The following is a 17,294-nucleotide window of genomic DNA, read 5'->3' on the forward strand; positions in this document are numbered from 1 at the left end:
CGTGGAATTTTGGAAGCGCTCCTACGGAGAAAGGAAGAGGAGGCTGACAACGGACGAAATCAGAGGCGGCTCTGGAAGAGGGTGTAGAACTGGCACGGGTGGGAAGATCTTGTAGGGCTTTGTAGGCCTTGGGAGAACCTGAAATTTTAAAAAACATGGCAGAGTTTGAGGGAGAGATCTTGTATCTGCTGGTCCACTCCCCAAATGGCCACAATGTCTAGTGCTGGGCCACACAGAAGCCAGGAGCTCCCATGTGGGTAGCAGGGGCCCAAGCACATGGGCCATCTTCTGATGCTTTCCTGGGCACAACAGGAAGCTGCATTGAAGGTGGAGTAGCTTGGTCTCGAACAGGTGCTCATGGGGTAACAGTGTCATACACACTGGCCTGTGGCCTTTGGATTTTATACTAATTGTGCAGGGTTTTGAGCTGGGCCACATGACCTGATGTCCACCTTAGAGGGCCCACTTTGGCTGCGGAAGGATGTAGGAATAAACAAGAGCCCAGTTAGGCTGTTAGAGGAGAGAGACGGAGTGGAGCGGGTGGGGAACGGCAGACGCTGGCTGGCGATGCTTTCTTTCCTCCAGGTGGACTAAGAAGCCAGGGCAGCACTGGGTGGGGGGATGGGAGCATGCTTTCCCATCTACACATACTGGAAAGAGCGAAAAGTGTGAGGGCATTAAAAGTTACAAAAATTAAGTTTTCTAAAAGAAAAAGAAGCCTTTGCCTATTTTGCAAGAGGCTTCCCTCTTTTATTGCATTCTATTTGGAGCGTTGGTTCTAAGACATATCTCTGATAGCACTGTATTTGTAAAAAAATCACCTGACTTTGTATTTTCCTTGAATCAAGGAGTCCTTAGCTCCTCCTCTCCGTGAAGTAACAGCTCCGTTCCTTTTCAAACTGGTGACTGTGCAGTTCCCATGTCCACACGGCAGGAGTTACCACTACCATTCCTCGGCCACCCACCGGCCCTGGGCTTTCAGCTCTGCCGATTCCCTGGGTGTCTCTGGGCGTACACAATCACACACACAAAAGGTGGTCATGATAAAAATGTCCTCACAAACGTTTGCGTTTTTAAACAAAAGATGTGCCATATATTTTTATTAAATCATAGAAAACATTTGTATACAAATTTTTCCACTCTGGAGAAACTGTATTATTAAACAGCTGGGTAACAAAACAGTTGAAAGATACATCTCATTTTAAGGAGAGACAAGTTTTGAGTTGTCACATTTATTTAAAAAAACAAAAAAACGAAAAACAAAAACCGCTGAAATAATCAGTAACAGTTTTGGCTTTTTTCACCTCAGGCCAGAGGAGTAATATCTTTTATAATCCTCAATTTTAGGAATTTATTTTATTACTTAAATCAACCATGGAGTTTAAAAGATGAACAGAAAATCAACTTTTTACCTACACAGGCTTTTAGAAGACTGTGAATGCTGAAGTCCAGGAGACAATCTGATTCCACGGGGCTGATTAAGCTTCCGAATTTCTACAATGGAAAATGTGTACAGTGGTGTGGACTATATTTCAGAATAAGTTAAATATTGAGACATACAGTATGGCGATAATGTCCTACTTGTTTTCCTACCGAGTAAATTCCGAAGTTCATCCTAATCTTACACGTTTATAAAAGAACCGAGGCTAAGGGGTCCAGTGATGCCGACGCCACAGAGCCACCACCAGAACCACATTGTCCAAACACACGCTCCGGCGGACTGCACAAGCGGCCCTGGCAGGATCGTGCCCCCACTCATTCACCGAGGATCCAGATGGAATGACTCTGAAGTGCACCTAGAGCAAACGGGCAGTGTTTCTGAAGTTTGAGTGGTCACCTATTCTGTTTCTAAACAGAGATCCGGAGGTGACACTGACATGTCTGCACTCACACAGATACTCACATAACAAACACAAATTAAATATTTTCAAAGTCACTTTAAATTAAACTGAATACCACTATTTTTAAGTGCATGAAGTACTTTCCCCTAGCTTGAATGCATGTTACAGATCAATCTAAGATTAATAAGGAACGTGTTGGAGGCCCATCTCTTCCTCCCAGAACTCCCTGGAACACCACATGAGGCCTATGGGGGGCAGGGGCCGAGGCCACGGTAACAATGGAGGGAGGGATGGTCTCAGAGTCATCTTCCCAAATTCCAGTCTGGATTGCATACTCATCGGAAGAAGAAACTGAAAATGGGCTCTTTGCTTGTTTGCAGTCGCCTTCTCTCGAACACTTCCTTGACCTCTAACACTGCGAGCCACACTAGAAGCTGCTCCCGGGGCCTGGGCCCCCACTGTTGATCTGCAGACCTGGAGTGCTCTCGGGGAACGTGTAAACAGATCGGGAAAAACCGCGTCTCTGCGAGTTTTCCTCATGTCAGTGACAAACCTCTCTGGCTGAGAAACAATCTAACGGGGAGGGCTGCCCCAACGTCAGCTTCCCGCAGGGCTTGTCCTTTGCTCGTCCTGCTGCAGAAAACTGGAAAGTCAAGTCAAGTCCTTTTTGCCTGGCTTGTCCCAAACGGTATTAAACAGTCAGAAATGTTTCTTTGGACTACACTTTTCCTGAATTACGGCCGATGCCTCTCTGAGCCATCTTGGTCTGCCTTCTTACTGGAGGGGACTTGGCGGCGAGGCCAGGCTTTTGTGCAGGTTGGGGTTCTGGCTGTGCCTGTTCCGACTGCGAACGGATGAGAACATGGTGTTGCAGCCCGGCACTTTGCATTTGTGCAGCTGGCGGAGGTGCACGGTTTTGTAGTGGGCCCTAAAGGTCCCTTTGTTACTGTACGTCTTTTGGCAGAGGTGACAGGTGATGGGCAGGCCGGAAGGCAGGCTGGCGAGGCTCTGGTCGGCACTGTCCATCAGGACACAGATGGGGTACTCATCTTCGCCGGGGACAAGGCCGGACCCTTCACAGTTCCCGTCGCTGTCTTCCATAAGCGCGGTGCCTTCCTCACTCGCCCCTTCAGAGTCCCAAGAGGAGTGGCTGCTGCTCTCTGACTTCATGCTCGAGGTAGTGCTCAGATCCAGGATGGTGCCCTCACTCAGGGGGCCGGCGCTGTAGCTCTCCAGGTTGGCACTGTGGACTTGGGTTATTGGATAAACCAGACTGCCCATTCGACTTGTTCCCTTGAAGATGACGGACGTCTGGGAGGCTTGCTGTGCGAAAGCCACATCCTGATAGGCCTCCTTGGCCACGTCTTTCAGAAGGTACGCTGTTCGAAAGTGGTCTTCAGGGCTCTCCATTGCTTCCTGGTCCAGGACTTTCTGGTGGAGGCTTAGGTTTGAACTGTGTCTGTGAGAGTGAAAAGAGCGTTAGAAAGGGATCTGGCTGTTGCTTTAGATGGTCACCATTCTGAGTAGAGAGAATTGGTAGGTATCAGAAACCGACGGGGTTGGCGCCGCGGCTCACTAAGCTAATCCTCCGCCCACAGGCGCCCACAGGGACTGACCTCGTAAACTTAACTAGAAGTCACATCTATTGCATCAATAAAGCCGCACTTGGAATATGAAGACCTAAAGAAACATAGCTCGGGCCGACGCTGTGGCTCAACAGGCTAATCCTCTGCCTTGCGGCGCCGGCACACCGGGTTCTAGTCCCGGTCGGGGCGCCGGATTCTGTCCTGGTTGCCCCTCTTCCAGGCCAGCTCTCTGCTGTGGCCCGGGAAGGCAGTGGAGGATGGCCCAAGTACTTGGGCCCTGCACCCCATGGGAGACCAGGATAAGCACCTGGTTCCTGGCTTCAGATCAGCGTGGTGCACCGGCTGCAGCGCGCCGGCCGCAGCGGCCATTGGAGGGTGAACCAACGGCAAAGGAAGACCTTTGTCTCTGTCTCTCTCACTGTCCACTCTGCCTTTAAAAAAAAAAAAAAGAAAAAAAAAGAAACCTACGGCCTGGGAGAAGTGATGGTGTGGGGTCAGGCCACTGTAAGATGCAGTGCTGCTGTTCATCACTTGTGTGAACTTAGCATTCACTGGGAAATGAACAATCTGGACACTGGGAATATATAGTTCTACTCTAGTTCCACAATCCGATAGACATGGAACTTCCTGTACCTCACCTACTGGGAATGGCGAGACTACTTCAACCAGGCCAGTTTAACTGGGACACTGGGACCAGGAGCTACCAAAGGACTTTTTTTTTTTTTTTTTAAGAGGCAGAGTAACAGACAGAGAGGGAGAAACAGAGAGAAGGGTCTTCCATCCGCTGGGTCACTCCCCAAATGGTGGCAATGGCTGGAACTGGGCCCATCTGAAGCCAGGAGCTTCTTCCAGGTCTCCCACATGGGTGCAGGGGCCCAAGCACTTGGGCCATCCTCTGCTGCTTTTCCAGGCCATATGCAGAGAACCAGATCTGAAGAGGAGCAGCTGGGACATGAACTGGCACCCCCATGGGATGCCAGCACTGCAGGTGGAGGCTTAGCCCACTATGCCACAGTGCTGGCCCCCCAGAGGACTTTGTTTTAATGAAACTAGGAAATATTTTCTAGAGCTGCATTCTCCAATATGATACTCACTAGCAGTACAAGGCTATGGAGCATCTGAAATACAGCTGGGTTCATAGATGGAAATATTCTTTTGGATATATTGAATTATATGTTACTAAAGCTTATTTCACCTGTTTTACTTTTTTTTTTTATTTTATTTTTGACAGGCAGAGTGGACAGTGAGAGAGAGAGAGAGACAGAGAGAAAGGTCTTCCTTTTGCCGTTGGTTCACCCTCTAATGGCCGCCGCGGTAGCGCGCTGCGGCCGGCGCACCGCGCTGTTCCGATGGCAGGAGCCAGGTGCTTATCCTGGTCTCCCATGGGGTGCAGAGCCCAAACACTTGGGCCATCCTCCACTGCACTCCCGGGCCACAGCAGAGAGCTGGCCTGGAAGAGGGGCAACCGGGACAGGATCGGTGCCCCGATCGGGACTAGAACCCGGTGTGCCGGCGCCGCAAGGCGGAGGATTAGCCTGTTGAGCCACGGCGCCGGCCCTGTTTTACTTTTTTATTGTGGCTATTAGAACATTAAAAATTTCTGGGGGTGGGCATTGTGATCAGTAGGTTAAGCCATCTCGTGTAACACCTGTATCCCATATAGGGGTGTTGGTTTGCATCCTAGCTACTCTGCTTCTGATCCAGCTCCCTGCTAATGCGCCTGGGAAGGCAGTGGAAGGCGGACCAAAGACTTGGGCCCCTGCTATCCACATGGGAGATTCAGAGGGAGTTCAGGCTCCTTGCTTCAGTCCGGCCCAGCTCTGGCTGTCGTGGCCAGTTGGGGAGTGAACTACTGAATGGAAGCTTTCTCTTTCTCTGCCACTCTTTTAATCGATCAATTAACCAATCTTTAAACATTCTTTTTCTATGTGGCTTGAATTGTATTTCTATTGGATCATGTTGTCTAGAGCATTCACACACACTTTACAGGTGTAGGAAATTCTGCGCGTGGATAGGTGTGTGTGTAGTTTAGAACATATTGGCAGCGTTTCACTATATGCCAGACAGAAGTTCTGCAAGTGCAGCAGTGTCAGCACAGCGCCAATCACCTACCCAGTGATTACTCCTGAAGGGCAGATAATGAACAACCATTATAAAACGCGCCTTTTCCTTACGTGTTATCATTTTGATGTAACTTGTAAATCAATGTTGTTCTTGCTTGGAGATTCCCTGCTAACCTCTGACAGGCAAAACCACCCCTTATCAAGGAGTACAATCTTAAAGTTGACAGGATAGTATTCCCAAGCAGAGACAATACCTTCCTCAATATGGATCAGAATGTATGCCCAGGGTCAAGTTGGGAAAGATAACCTTACCAAACTAAGAACTGGATTTTATCTTCCAAATCTCCAAAGACATGTGTTTACGGGAGGGTTAATAGTATTTTTTAAAATGTATAAAATTTACTGCTCAATTTCTTTTATCTCCTTACATTTTTTTTTGACATAATCAGAATTACGGTCCCACTTTGCAAGAAGCTCCTCTCAACTACAACTCTGCCCTGTGATTATGTCAGTGTTCTGGGCTGAAGGGGCTGGTATGTGTCAGCAGAAAACCAGACACAAGATTGACATACAAGTTCCAGTACACAGAGGTAGTTAAAAAAAAAAAGTCAGACAAACAAAGTTCCTGGAGCCTTGCACTGCAACAAAGGAAATCGCTAGGCCTCCTGGCCAACTCCAGAGTGTTCCATGGATACCAAGAGCTAACTTGTGGGCTCCTCTACCTCCTCTCAAGCTGACGGGGGTTAGATATTTACTAGTTATGCTATTTCCTGTGGTACTATGTCCCCTAAAACTCCGCACTGGGCTTTCTGCTCCCAGGGTTTTGCTAATCCTGTGCCCACTGCTCATGTCTTTCTACTTCTTCCCTTTGACCTCTACCACCCCCTCAGACCCCTCTCCCTTGGCTTCTTACAATTTTGATTAGTTGAGACTCGCAGTTCTCAAAGTGTGGTCTGAGTGTTCCCAGCAGTCCCTGGGATAGTTTTAGGGGGTTTCCAAACAGAACTTCATGACACTAAGATATTATTTGTTTTTTCACTTTCATTCCCTCATGAGTGTACAGTGGAGTTTTCTAGAGGCTGCCGGGTGTGACACTGCAATAGACTGAAGGCAGAAGCAGACAGGACAGCCTGGCTGGTTTATGCTAAGCCAGACTTCACAGAGCTTTGCAAAAGTGTTCTCATCCCACTAAATTTTTACTCTGGCAAATGGAGTATTGCTCACAAAAATGTTTAATTAGATTATAATACCTTTATTGTTATTAAGTGATACAATATTTCATTAGTTTTTAAATTTCTAATATGGAAAATATTGATAGCTATAACCCAAACAGAGAAAAGCTCTTCAGAGTCCTTAATGTTTGTAAAGGGGTTGGCTGTGAGACCACAGATTTGAGAACTTTAGATCTCCACCCTTCTTCCAGGAAGCCATCCCTAACTTCTCAAGGAGTCTGCATCCCATCTGCCCAGAGCAGTCTACACCTCCCCTATATTTCATAAAATGCATAAAATTTACTCTTCGACTCCTCTCTTCTATCCCCTTACATGTTTTTTTTCTGGGCACAATCAGAGAATTATGCTCCTGCAAACCAGCTCTTCTCAACGACAGCTCTGCCCCAAAGGTCTGTGCGCTGAGCCACAGGCTTCTGTTTCCTGGTCCATCTCCCCTACTACACTGGAGGCTTTTGTGGGTAGGCACTGTGTCCCCAGCACCTCACACAGAAAGTCCCTTTAAATATTTGTGGGTACAATCCCAACACGTGCATGATGGGCCCTGTAACTTCTGCTGGTGGTGGCAGTGGAGTGGATATGAGTTGCCCTTACAGCAACACACTTTAACCTTGGATCAGAGAAATGGTGGTGGGCCTGGGCCTGTCTCCAAAATCCTATTCTAAATGGTGTCATTTTGTTCTTTTACAATTTTTATTTGAGATGTAGAGTGAAAGAGAGAAGAGAGGACGGGGAAGACAGAGAGAGAGAGGACAAGCAAAACAGTGAGTGCTCCTACCTCCTCTTTCATTCCTCAAATGTCGGCAACAGCCAAGAGCCAGGAGCTGTGAACTCACTCAATCCAGTTCTCCCACACGGGGTATCAAGAACCCAAACACCTGACCCATCACTGCTGCCTTCCATGTCTGCATTTAGCAGGAAGCTGGAGGCAGAGCCAGAAATGAGATCGAACCCCAGTACTTTGACATGGGATACAGGGGTCCTAACTGGGGTCTTCCTTCTAGGCTAAGTGCCTGTCCTTAAAATGGCATCATTCTTATCAGATCTAGGCACATGCATTCCAAGCTGTAGACTACTGGAATTTGTAGCTGTAATTCAGCATGAAAGACCGTTTCCTGTTGTGGTAGTGGTAGGGAGCTACAGTATCTACAAATGAGTCAGAACATTAGAAAATATTAGATGATTAAATAAATATCCAATGAAAGAGTATCTTGTACATGCCTCCTAATTGAGCAGTTACTGTGGGCTAGAACAGTATCCTAACTGTCAAGGATAATCTGATAGGACTCCCTCTTGTTCGTAACAACAGCTTATTCATGAACAAACAGGAGGGCTGGCTCACTAATTAGGGTACCCCAGTGATTTGGTTTAACATCCTAGCAACAGAAACAGGAGTTTTAATTTCTCCTGTGCTCTATCTCTCTGCTAAAGACAATGAGAGTGTTCTTATGAGCCCTCCCCAGGAATGTGTGTGGGAGTCTGTACATTTTCACCCTCATAACAAGCGAGGCATTACAGTTTGGATTCAGGTAGTGGTGGTGTTGAGCGGCTGCGAGTCAAGCTTGCTCCATCGAATGCAGCGTCTTGCTGTTCTGTGGCCCACTCGACAGCCATCAGACGGCTGGCTCTTTCCTTAAGCCTTCTGGGGTCATCTTTTGCTATGCGTGCTGTCTAGACTTTCATAGCTGGGGAGGAGGGTGACCTGAAGTGCCCAGTGACTCCAGTTCTTGAAGGAAAGCACAAGCCAATGGCAAGGCCAGTGCAGTCCCCAGAGTGAAGAGACATGTTCTGCAGGTGGGCTCTCTGTAAAGATTGACTTGTGTGTGTGGGGGGGGGGAGGGGGGGAGAGGGGGAGGGAAGGCGGGAGGGAGATGGAAACTCAGCACCTTTCAGTTGTACCTCACAGCCCCTGAAACAACCTGCCAGTTGACTCTATTCTTCAATATCTTAATATTTTGGAAAAAATCTTCAATCAGGTAGTTATTTTTCCTTTCAAATGCAGCTAGGAAGCAGAGGAAATTCTTCCTTCCAAGGACTATTATGAAATGGAAATCAGACAAGTTTTGGGAAACTGCGGTGATAATTTACAACATCCCCTCCTTCCTCCTCTCTGAGCTATCTTCCACCCCAGCTGCCAACCTGAGGCCTAGTTCACAGTTTGTTATTCCACCCCCTCAGGGCCAGATGTGTTGCTGAATTCAGGATTTCTCACACTTCAAAAAGGCAGAATGACCCATACGCTGAAATATCACGTTAATGTTCCTATAACAAATCTATTAATATTCTGAGCTGAATAATGGACCTATATAAAAGGGAGATTAAAAAAAAATAAACAAAAACGGGGCCAGCTCTGTGGCGTAGTAGGCTAAGCCTCTGCCTGCGACACCAGCATTCCATACGGGTGCCGGTCTGCATCCTGGCTGCTCCACTTCCCTACAGCTCTCTGCTATGGCCTGGGAAAGCAGTGGAAGATGGCCCAAGTCCTTGGGCCCCTGCACCTGCATGGTTTCAGATCAGCTCAGTTCCAGCCATTGTGGCCATTTCGGGAGTGAACCAGTGGATGGAAGACCTTTCTCTCTGTTTCTCTGTCTCTTAAATAAATAAAATCTTAAAAAAAAATACAAATAGCCTCCCATCATTTCAGGTCAGGTTTTGCAGTCAAATGAGTTTATGTTTTTGGAATTGAAAATCTATGAATGTGGAAATATGAAAATCCACCAAACAGCCTTTTTCAACCCAGGGCAGCAACATCATTATCACAGGGGACCTTGTCATAGATGCAAGCCCCTGGGTCTTCTCCCAGATCTGCTGAAGCAGAAATTCTAGGGGTGGGGCCCAGAGGCCTGTGTTCCAACCACCCTCCGGGGGATTCTGAGGGGGGTTGGAATGTAAGAGCGACTGAGCGAGGAACGACTGCCAGCAGACGCCTTACCGGTCTCTGCTCCTGCGGGAAGGGAAGGTGGCCTTACAGCCCTCCACCGTGCACGCGTGCGTCTCCTTGGAGTGCATGTTCTTGTGGTGCATTTTCACACTGCATGCGTTTTTGAAGGTCTTCTTGCAGATGTCACACTGGAAGCGATTCTCTTCCTTTTGCCTTGCTAACGCGTGCTGACCCAAGTGTTCCAGTTCTTTGGAATCTTCAAGACAAGGGAAAGGCAGGCCCCTGCTGGACAGAGCGCTGAAGAGGCCTCCGGCTAGCAAGTGCTGCTGAAGTTCCACGTAGTCAGGAAAAGGAACCCGGGGCTCCACCCCAGCTGCGAAGTGGTGCTCACGGCCGCCGTCCTTGACCTCCCTCGGCAACATGGTCAGCGCTAGCTTCTCCTCACTCTCCCTCTCCGAGGTGTGTGTGGCCTGCTCGGGGGTTCGGCTGATGGCTCCACTGCACTCCATCATGGATTCGAGATGGCAGGGCCTCTCCCCTTCAGGGAACGGTTTCCCTAATCTTCCTGCCTGCGTTGGCTGCTCCTCAGGGGCCCTGTCCGACTGAGGACTGCAGGCCTCTGGCTCATCTTCGCTGACCACCTGCAGGGGCACGTCTTCATCTGAGCTAAGGTTGCTCCTCTTCTCGTTAGCTATTTCCACAGCTTCCTTCTCTATTTTGATAGGCATGCTGGACTTCCGGGATTTTTTCTTGGGAAGAGCATCGAATGACATTTCGCTAGAAACCAGCTGCTGTGGGATTGAAGAGGACAGCAGAGGGAGAGAAGGCAGCATCCCAGGCGTGTTGGCCAGCTCAGCGGGAGTGGCCGGGCTGCGGTAGAAAGGCAGGACTGGCTGGACAGTCTTAAGGTTGGGAAAGAGCACGCCGTTTTGCCCAATGCTTGGGAAGGCTGGCGGCTGGCCTTTGGAATCCTCCCCTGAACCAATGTAGCCGGGGAGGGGCCTGCAGTCTGGAGCTCCCACGGTGAAAGCTGGGTGCTGGTAGTTCTCAGAGCTGGCCAGGCTCAGGCTGTTCCTGAGATCCTTGTCCCGGTTATTTCTGTTCATCGGCATGTGCAGGCGAGGGTTGGGGTTGGCGCTGTGGCGGTTCCGGCTCCTCAGGGAGCTGAACACCATGTTGCAGCCTTCGATGGTGCACTTGTGCTTGATCTTCAGGTGAACGGCGTTGTAGTGGATCTTGAGGGTGCCTTTGTCATAGAAGGTCTTCTCGCACGCCGTGCAGAACACCCGGCCCTTCTTTGTGCCCAGGCTGTTCCTCTCGGGCTTCACTTTGGCTTCAGGGGACAGCTGTGTCCTCTCAAGCTTAGCGACGAGGCTGTAGGAGCTGGAGTCACTTAAATGGGCACAGTCTTCCTTTTTGGCAACATCATCCGGACAGTTTAAGCACTGTTCCTTTTCGATCTGAAATGGTGTGGAGCTGGAAGTCAAGAAGCTGCTGTTGGCAAATGGCCCGTGGATTTCCTGTTTGGGGTCCTGGCTTTGGTCCGGAGCCTGCTCCAGCATATACTGTTCAGGCAGCGACCCTATCAGGGCAGGAGGCAGAGGGTTGAAGAACTGGAAAGGCAGCATGAAGGTCATGTTGTTTATGAGGCTCTCAAAGGGGTGCATACTGCTGGGGTTTCCCCTGTCCACAGCAGGGGGGAGGCTGGAGCTCCTGTGGCCGCAGCTCTCGATGAAAGCCCTGAGATCGGCGGTGGCGGGCGGCATGACAACCGATTGCTCCTCTTTCTCCTGAATCGCCATGAGCTCCACTATGGACTTGGTCTCTCCAAAGCGAAGGAACTGCTGCAGGGTGGCCACCTCCTCCTCACTGGTCATGATGCTCCAGTGATCCAACACCTTTCCGGATGCGTCCTAAAGCCAAACGAGAATTTAAATGTCTGAGAAGGGGAGGGAGCGAACTATGGTTAACTTATGAGAACTGTGCCTATGAAATACACGTGATCTGCTCTCTGTATATCAACAAAGCATGAGATCAATTTATCACTCCTTAATTTTTTTCTCTAGCAAAGTAGCCATTTGGTTAGGACCATCACCAGACTCTAGGGTTCAGCTCTGAGTATATCAGAGAAGATGCCGGGCCGGCAGTGTGGCATAGAGAGTAAAGCCAACACCTGCAGTGCTGGCATCCCATATGGGTGCTGGTTCGAGTCCCAGCTTCTCCACTTCCGATCCAGCTCTCTGCTATGGCCTGGAAAAACAGTAGAAGATGGCTCAAGTGCTTGGGCCCCTGCACCCACATGGGAGACCTGAAAGAATCTTCTGGCTCCTGGCTTTGGATCAGTGCAGCTCCAGTCTTTGCAGTCATTTGTAGAATGAACCAGCAGATGGGAGACCCTCCCCCCGCCCCCCGCCTCTTTGTAACTCTCTCAAATAAATAAATATTTTTTACAAAAGGTGTCCCCTCGACCCCTCCTGGATGAGAACAGGTCTTAGGGAGTTCAGTCCTGCTTGCTCCACTCTGTCAGGCCAGAATCTCTGGGTGAAACATAAACTGCCTACATGTAGGCAGTCGTTATACAGATGGTTTAGAAGAGAGAAGGAAAATTATATGACTCACACTAAAGCTAGGGAAATTGGGTGATTATTTTCATCTTATTTCAAATGAACTGGTTATCTGCGTTAGGCATAATAATTTCCCCCACTAAACTTAAAGTGTGTCTCATTTGAACAATAGTATCATCTCTATCTAAAGAGTATAGATGGAGCAGTCAGGCCTAGATATGGATCAAGCATTCATTTACTGTGAGGTTAATGATCTTCTCAAGCAACTAACATCAGAAAACAAATGAACCTGTATTGATCTATTGCCCGTGCTCACAGAGCAGAGCTGTAATTACACTGGAGTGTTGGAGATCTTTCAAACTCTAGCAAGGCCTAACTTTTCCCAAAACTACAATAAATATTTTATCACAGAACGTGTATTTGATGGCCTACTGAGATTTTTCACAGTGCATGTAAGAGTTTTGAAGATGATGAGGGATGTAACATCATCAATTTTTCATGCACTAGAGGTTCAAGGTAATTGATTCCATATTTTTAATCCTAACACTAGAAAGCAAGATTATTAGGATCATTAAATATTGATCTGTGTCATTATGTAAGATCATAATGCTACTCTCCATAAATGGCTGCCTCTAGCTGGCTGGGGGTCCTGCACAGAGGTGAACAAATGTGATTCCAGGGGAAGAATCCAGGCTCCATAGTTGCACGGAAGTGAGTTCAAATGATGGGTCTGCCACATACTAGCCAATGACTTTTTTATTTTTCTTTGACAGGCAGAGTTAGACAGTGAGAAAGAGAGAGAGACAGAGAGAAAGGTCTTCCTTCCATTGGTTCACCCCCTAAATGGCTGCTCCGAAGCCAGGAGCCAGGTGCTTCCTCCTGGTCTCCTATGCGGATGCCAGCACCACGGCTCAATAGGCTAATCCTCCGCCTGCGGCGCCAGCACACCGGGTTCTAGTCCTGGTCGGGGTGCTGGATTCTGTCCCGGTTGCCCCTCTTCCAGGCCAGCTCTCTGCTGTGGCCCGGGAGGGCAGTGGAGGATGGCCCAAGTGCTTGGGCCCTGCGCCCACATGGGAGACCAGGAGAAGCACCTGGCTCCTGGCTTTGGATCAGCGCGATGCGCCGGCCGCAGCGTGCCGGCCACAGTGGCCATTGGAGGGTGAACCAACGGCAAAAAGGAAGACCTTTCTCTCTGTCTCTCTCTCTCTCTCTCTCTCTCTGTCCACTCTGCCTGTCAAAAAAAATTAAAAAAAAAATTAAAAAAAAACCCACCTTGATGGCTTCTCTGGCTATGAAACATGAGGCCTGTGGCCATATCATGACCTGGGAAGAGGTAAATGACTGCAAAATAAAGACAGAAGAGATGAAGACCACAGAACAAGGGCGAGCAGAGGAGGTTGCCCAAAGAGAACAGCGGGGAGAGGAGCAAGTACATGAACACAGGAATAGTTCAAGAAATGGAGACCAGGAAGGAAGTCCAGCATGGGATGGCGGAGAGCTTTAAAGAACAGGAAGTGTGGGTCTGTAACCTAAGTTCCCTTTCTCACCTCCAAACTCTCAGTACAGCCTGATATAGACAGTGTCTTGTGTCAGGAGGTAGACTGGGGACAATAAAAGAAATGGAGGCAGCACTGAAGATGGGACAAATGGCTTCCTGTAGAAGAAGTAGCTTTGTAAAGCCCACATCACAGAATCCAAGGGCACATCAAAAAGGTCACGGGGAATGGAATGAAAACATTAGCTTATTCTGGTACAAAACTGTTTTTGAAATTCACGTATGGATTTTTGCCTAACAGAAGACCCCTCACATGGAATGCTCCCACACTGTGAAGTTTCAATGGATATTTTGGGGGAAAGCTCTGGACTCCCACGAGAACACGAGGCAGGGGCTTAGGTTACTAGAAAAAAAAAAAAACATTAAAGGGAAGGATGGCCACCAGTGACCTTCAAGCAGCCGAGTGACACCGGTCAGATAGGCACAGATTTTAGGAGACAAAAGGCAGAATAGGGTCCACGGTTCCTGTGTACCTGCAGCACGTATCCGCGGATGTAATCCTGAAGGGTCCAGTCCAAGGCATGCAGGATCTGGAGAACCTCATCCTGCTTCAACACGCTGAAGAGACGGTCCAGCAAGATTTTCAGGCGAACTGGAATGGCCTGGGTCCCATACAGCATGAGGCTGCTAATATCAAACACTACATTGGACTGAACAATCTCCACCTGGCTTGTTGGATACACGGGAGGGATCCTCAGCTTACTCAGGGCTGAAAAATCAATTGGGAGAAATATCATTTTTGAAAAGTTCTAATTTTAAGAGAAACATCATTCAGAAAGCACATCAGAGGTAATGCTCAGTTTTCGGTTCTACGGGGTGAGGGATGGATCATAAATACAGAGGTGTCGAAGGGCCCTAAACACTATCAGGCTTCATGTTACTCATGGGAACTTCTAAATCATAACTGGATGGGCCTGAGACTTTTCTCCTTTTCCTGTGGCATCCCTAGGAGTCAAACATTCAGAAACAGGGAAGGAGCAAGGAAAAGGGGTGGAAACAGAAGTGGCAGCTGCATATCAAGGGGATGAGCAATCAGAAAGCAGAGTCTGGGGGTGAAGAGCCTGGACCTGGGAATCAGGCAGATCTGGGTTTGAGTCCTTGGCTTTTGTGTTCTGACTGTGGGGACTGACAAATTAAACCATTCCAGCTGCCAATGCAACAGGCACCAGCCACATATGGTGACTTAAATTTGCATAGAAGAAGTTATTAAATAGAATTAGAAACTCAACTTTTCAGTCACACTAGCCACACTTCAATTACCCAGAATCCATGGGTGGCTAGTGTAGGATTGTCAGATTTGGGAAATATATACACAGGACCCCCCCAGTTCAATCTGAATATAAATTTTAGATAAAAAATGAGTGGGATATACTTATACCTCAAATATTCATTGGGACATAAGTAGGCCAAACACTATTCACAGTTTATCTGAGATTTGAATTTAGCTGAGCATTCTCTATTTTATCTGGCAACCCTTGGCTAGAGGCCACTGTACTGGATAGCATGGAACATTTCCATCATTGTGGAACGATAGTGTCGAAGCACCAGTTTTTACACCTTCAGAAGGGAGTCCTTCTGTAGGACACTTATCCTACAGGTTAAGATCCAAAGAAATAACATACAGAAGTCTCGTTAGCTGACAGTCTTAGATATGAAATCAGTTCCTGAGTAAGGTGTTTAGAGGTAGGAAAATAAAATTACCATGGGCCACCCATCCATGCCTGCACTGCTCACACTGACGGTGGTTTATTTTCCCAGGTTTGAAACTTTGGCAACTACAGTTCAGAGTACAGCCGATAGCCTGCAAAAAAGAGCACAGGTACGCGAGACACGTGAGTGATGTGTGGAACATACGTTGCACTGACAAACAAAGCATATTCCTCCATCTGGCAGTGTTCATTGAGCAATGAATGCCTACCCAGAGCCAGGCCCAGAGGTGTGCAGCATGTGGACATCCTACCCAGACAGTAGGCATGAGAATGGGCTACACACAGCAGGATGTTTTACTGGAAAAGATTACAGGTTAGATACTCCCTCTTGCTCCATTACTAAGGGTACAGAAAAGGCCAAGTGGCACGTGTTTACCGCGTCTCTATATTGATCAGAGCTGCAACCTTGAAAGGTGTACGGAGGCCATCTCGTAACCTGAACTGAGTATAATTCACGTCTAGAATTTGTTATCCTCCTCACACCCAGGGTAATACAGTAGAGACTGAAACTCTAGGCTTGGTAAATGTAATGGCTGAGAGTGCAAAGATGATTCCCTGCCTTTACTCACTGGGCTGTGTGGCTGTCGGACTCACACATCCGCTGGACAAGTCCTGCATTAATGCCCCAGCTGCATGTTCTTTAATAGTTGATAATTTTCTTCAAGTCTCTTTTTTTGAAGAACTCATGTTTAAAAATCCGTGTGATGGGCCGGCGCCGCAGCTCAACAGGCTAATCTTCCGCCTGCGGCGCTGGCACACTGGGTTCTAGTCCCGGTCAAGGCACTAGATTCTGTCCCAGTTGCCCCTCTTCCAGGCCTCTGCTATGGCCCAGGAGTGCAGTGGAGGATGGCCCACGTCCTTGGGCCCTGCACCCGCATGGGAGACCAGGAGAAGCACCTGGCTCCTGGCTTCGGATCAGCAGTGCACCGGCCGCAGCGCGCTGACCGCAGCGGCCATTGGAGGGTGAACCAACGGCAAAAAGGAAGACCTTTCTCCCTGTCTCTCTCACTGTCCACTCTGCCTGTCAAACAAACAAACAAACAAACAAACAAACTATGTGATGCTTTGTTCTTAACATCTAGAGCTTTGTTGGGCATGTCCATCTGTTTTCTGTTTCAACTATATATAAGTACTTCAAAAAGTTTGTGGAAAACTGGAATTAAAACATAAGTATTTTGGCACAAAAAAATGAAATCCATGCATAGGAAGAGGTCTTCAAAAAGTTCCTGAAAATGCATATTATGAAAAAACATGGATTTTGAAATTTATTTGCATAAAAATTAATTTAATTCTATTCTCCACTTTTTTGAAGAACCCTCTTATTTTAGTGTAGCCCACACCAAACAGGGCACTAGAATATGCAGCTAGTGAGATTCTAAAATGGTACCACCACTTTGGAAAACAGTTTGGCTGTTCTTCAAAAAGCCAAATATCAAGTTGCTGTATGACCCAGAAATTCACTCCAGATACATACACAGAGCACTGAAAACATGTCCACAAAATTGTTCCGAGCAGCATTATCCACGGGAGCTCAGAAGTGGAAACAACCCTGACATCCGCCATAGCAGAATGTGGTAAACCTGTGGTACAGCCATAGAGTGGAATATTATTTGTTAATAAAAAGGAATGAAATACCGATAATGCCACAACGTGGAAACATTATGTTAAGTGAAGGGAGCTAAGTATAAAAAGTCACATGCTACAGGGTTCCATTTAACATGCAATGTCAAGAAAAGGTCAGTCCATATAGGCAAAAAGATCAGCAGTTCTCAGAGGCCGTGGAAGCAAGACACAGAAGAAATGTGACTGCTAATGGGAAGGGCTCATGTTTTTTTCTTCTTTCCGTCTTTTCTTAAAAACACAGCT

The 17,294-nt window shown here is 47.9% G+C and overlaps 1 protein-coding gene across 1 annotated transcript in view; it reads right to left on the bottom strand.

Moving 5' to 3' along the window:
- Nucleotides 1–2,615: 2,615 nt before the first annotated feature.
- Nucleotides 2,616–17,294, bottom strand: part of BNC1 (basonuclin zinc finger protein 1) — a 30,019-nt gene continuing 15,340 nt past the window's right edge. The window contains exons 5-8 of the mRNA XM_062206675.1: nt 15,421–15,520; nt 14,193–14,428; nt 9,652–11,513; nt 2,616–3,300 (exon numbers count right to left, since the gene is read on the bottom strand). Of these exons, the coding sequence (XP_062062659.1) occupies nt 2,616–3,300; nt 9,652–11,513; nt 14,193–14,428; nt 15,421–15,520 (2,883 nt within the window). The remainder of the gene's footprint in view (nt 3,301–9,651; nt 11,514–14,192; nt 14,429–15,420; nt 15,521–17,294) is intronic.

This window comes from Lepus europaeus, chromosome 11, assembly GCF_033115175.1.
Source record: "Lepus europaeus isolate LE1 chromosome 11, mLepTim1.pri, whole genome shotgun sequence".
Taxonomy (NCBI): Eukaryota; Metazoa; Chordata; class Mammalia; order Lagomorpha; family Leporidae; genus Lepus; species Lepus europaeus.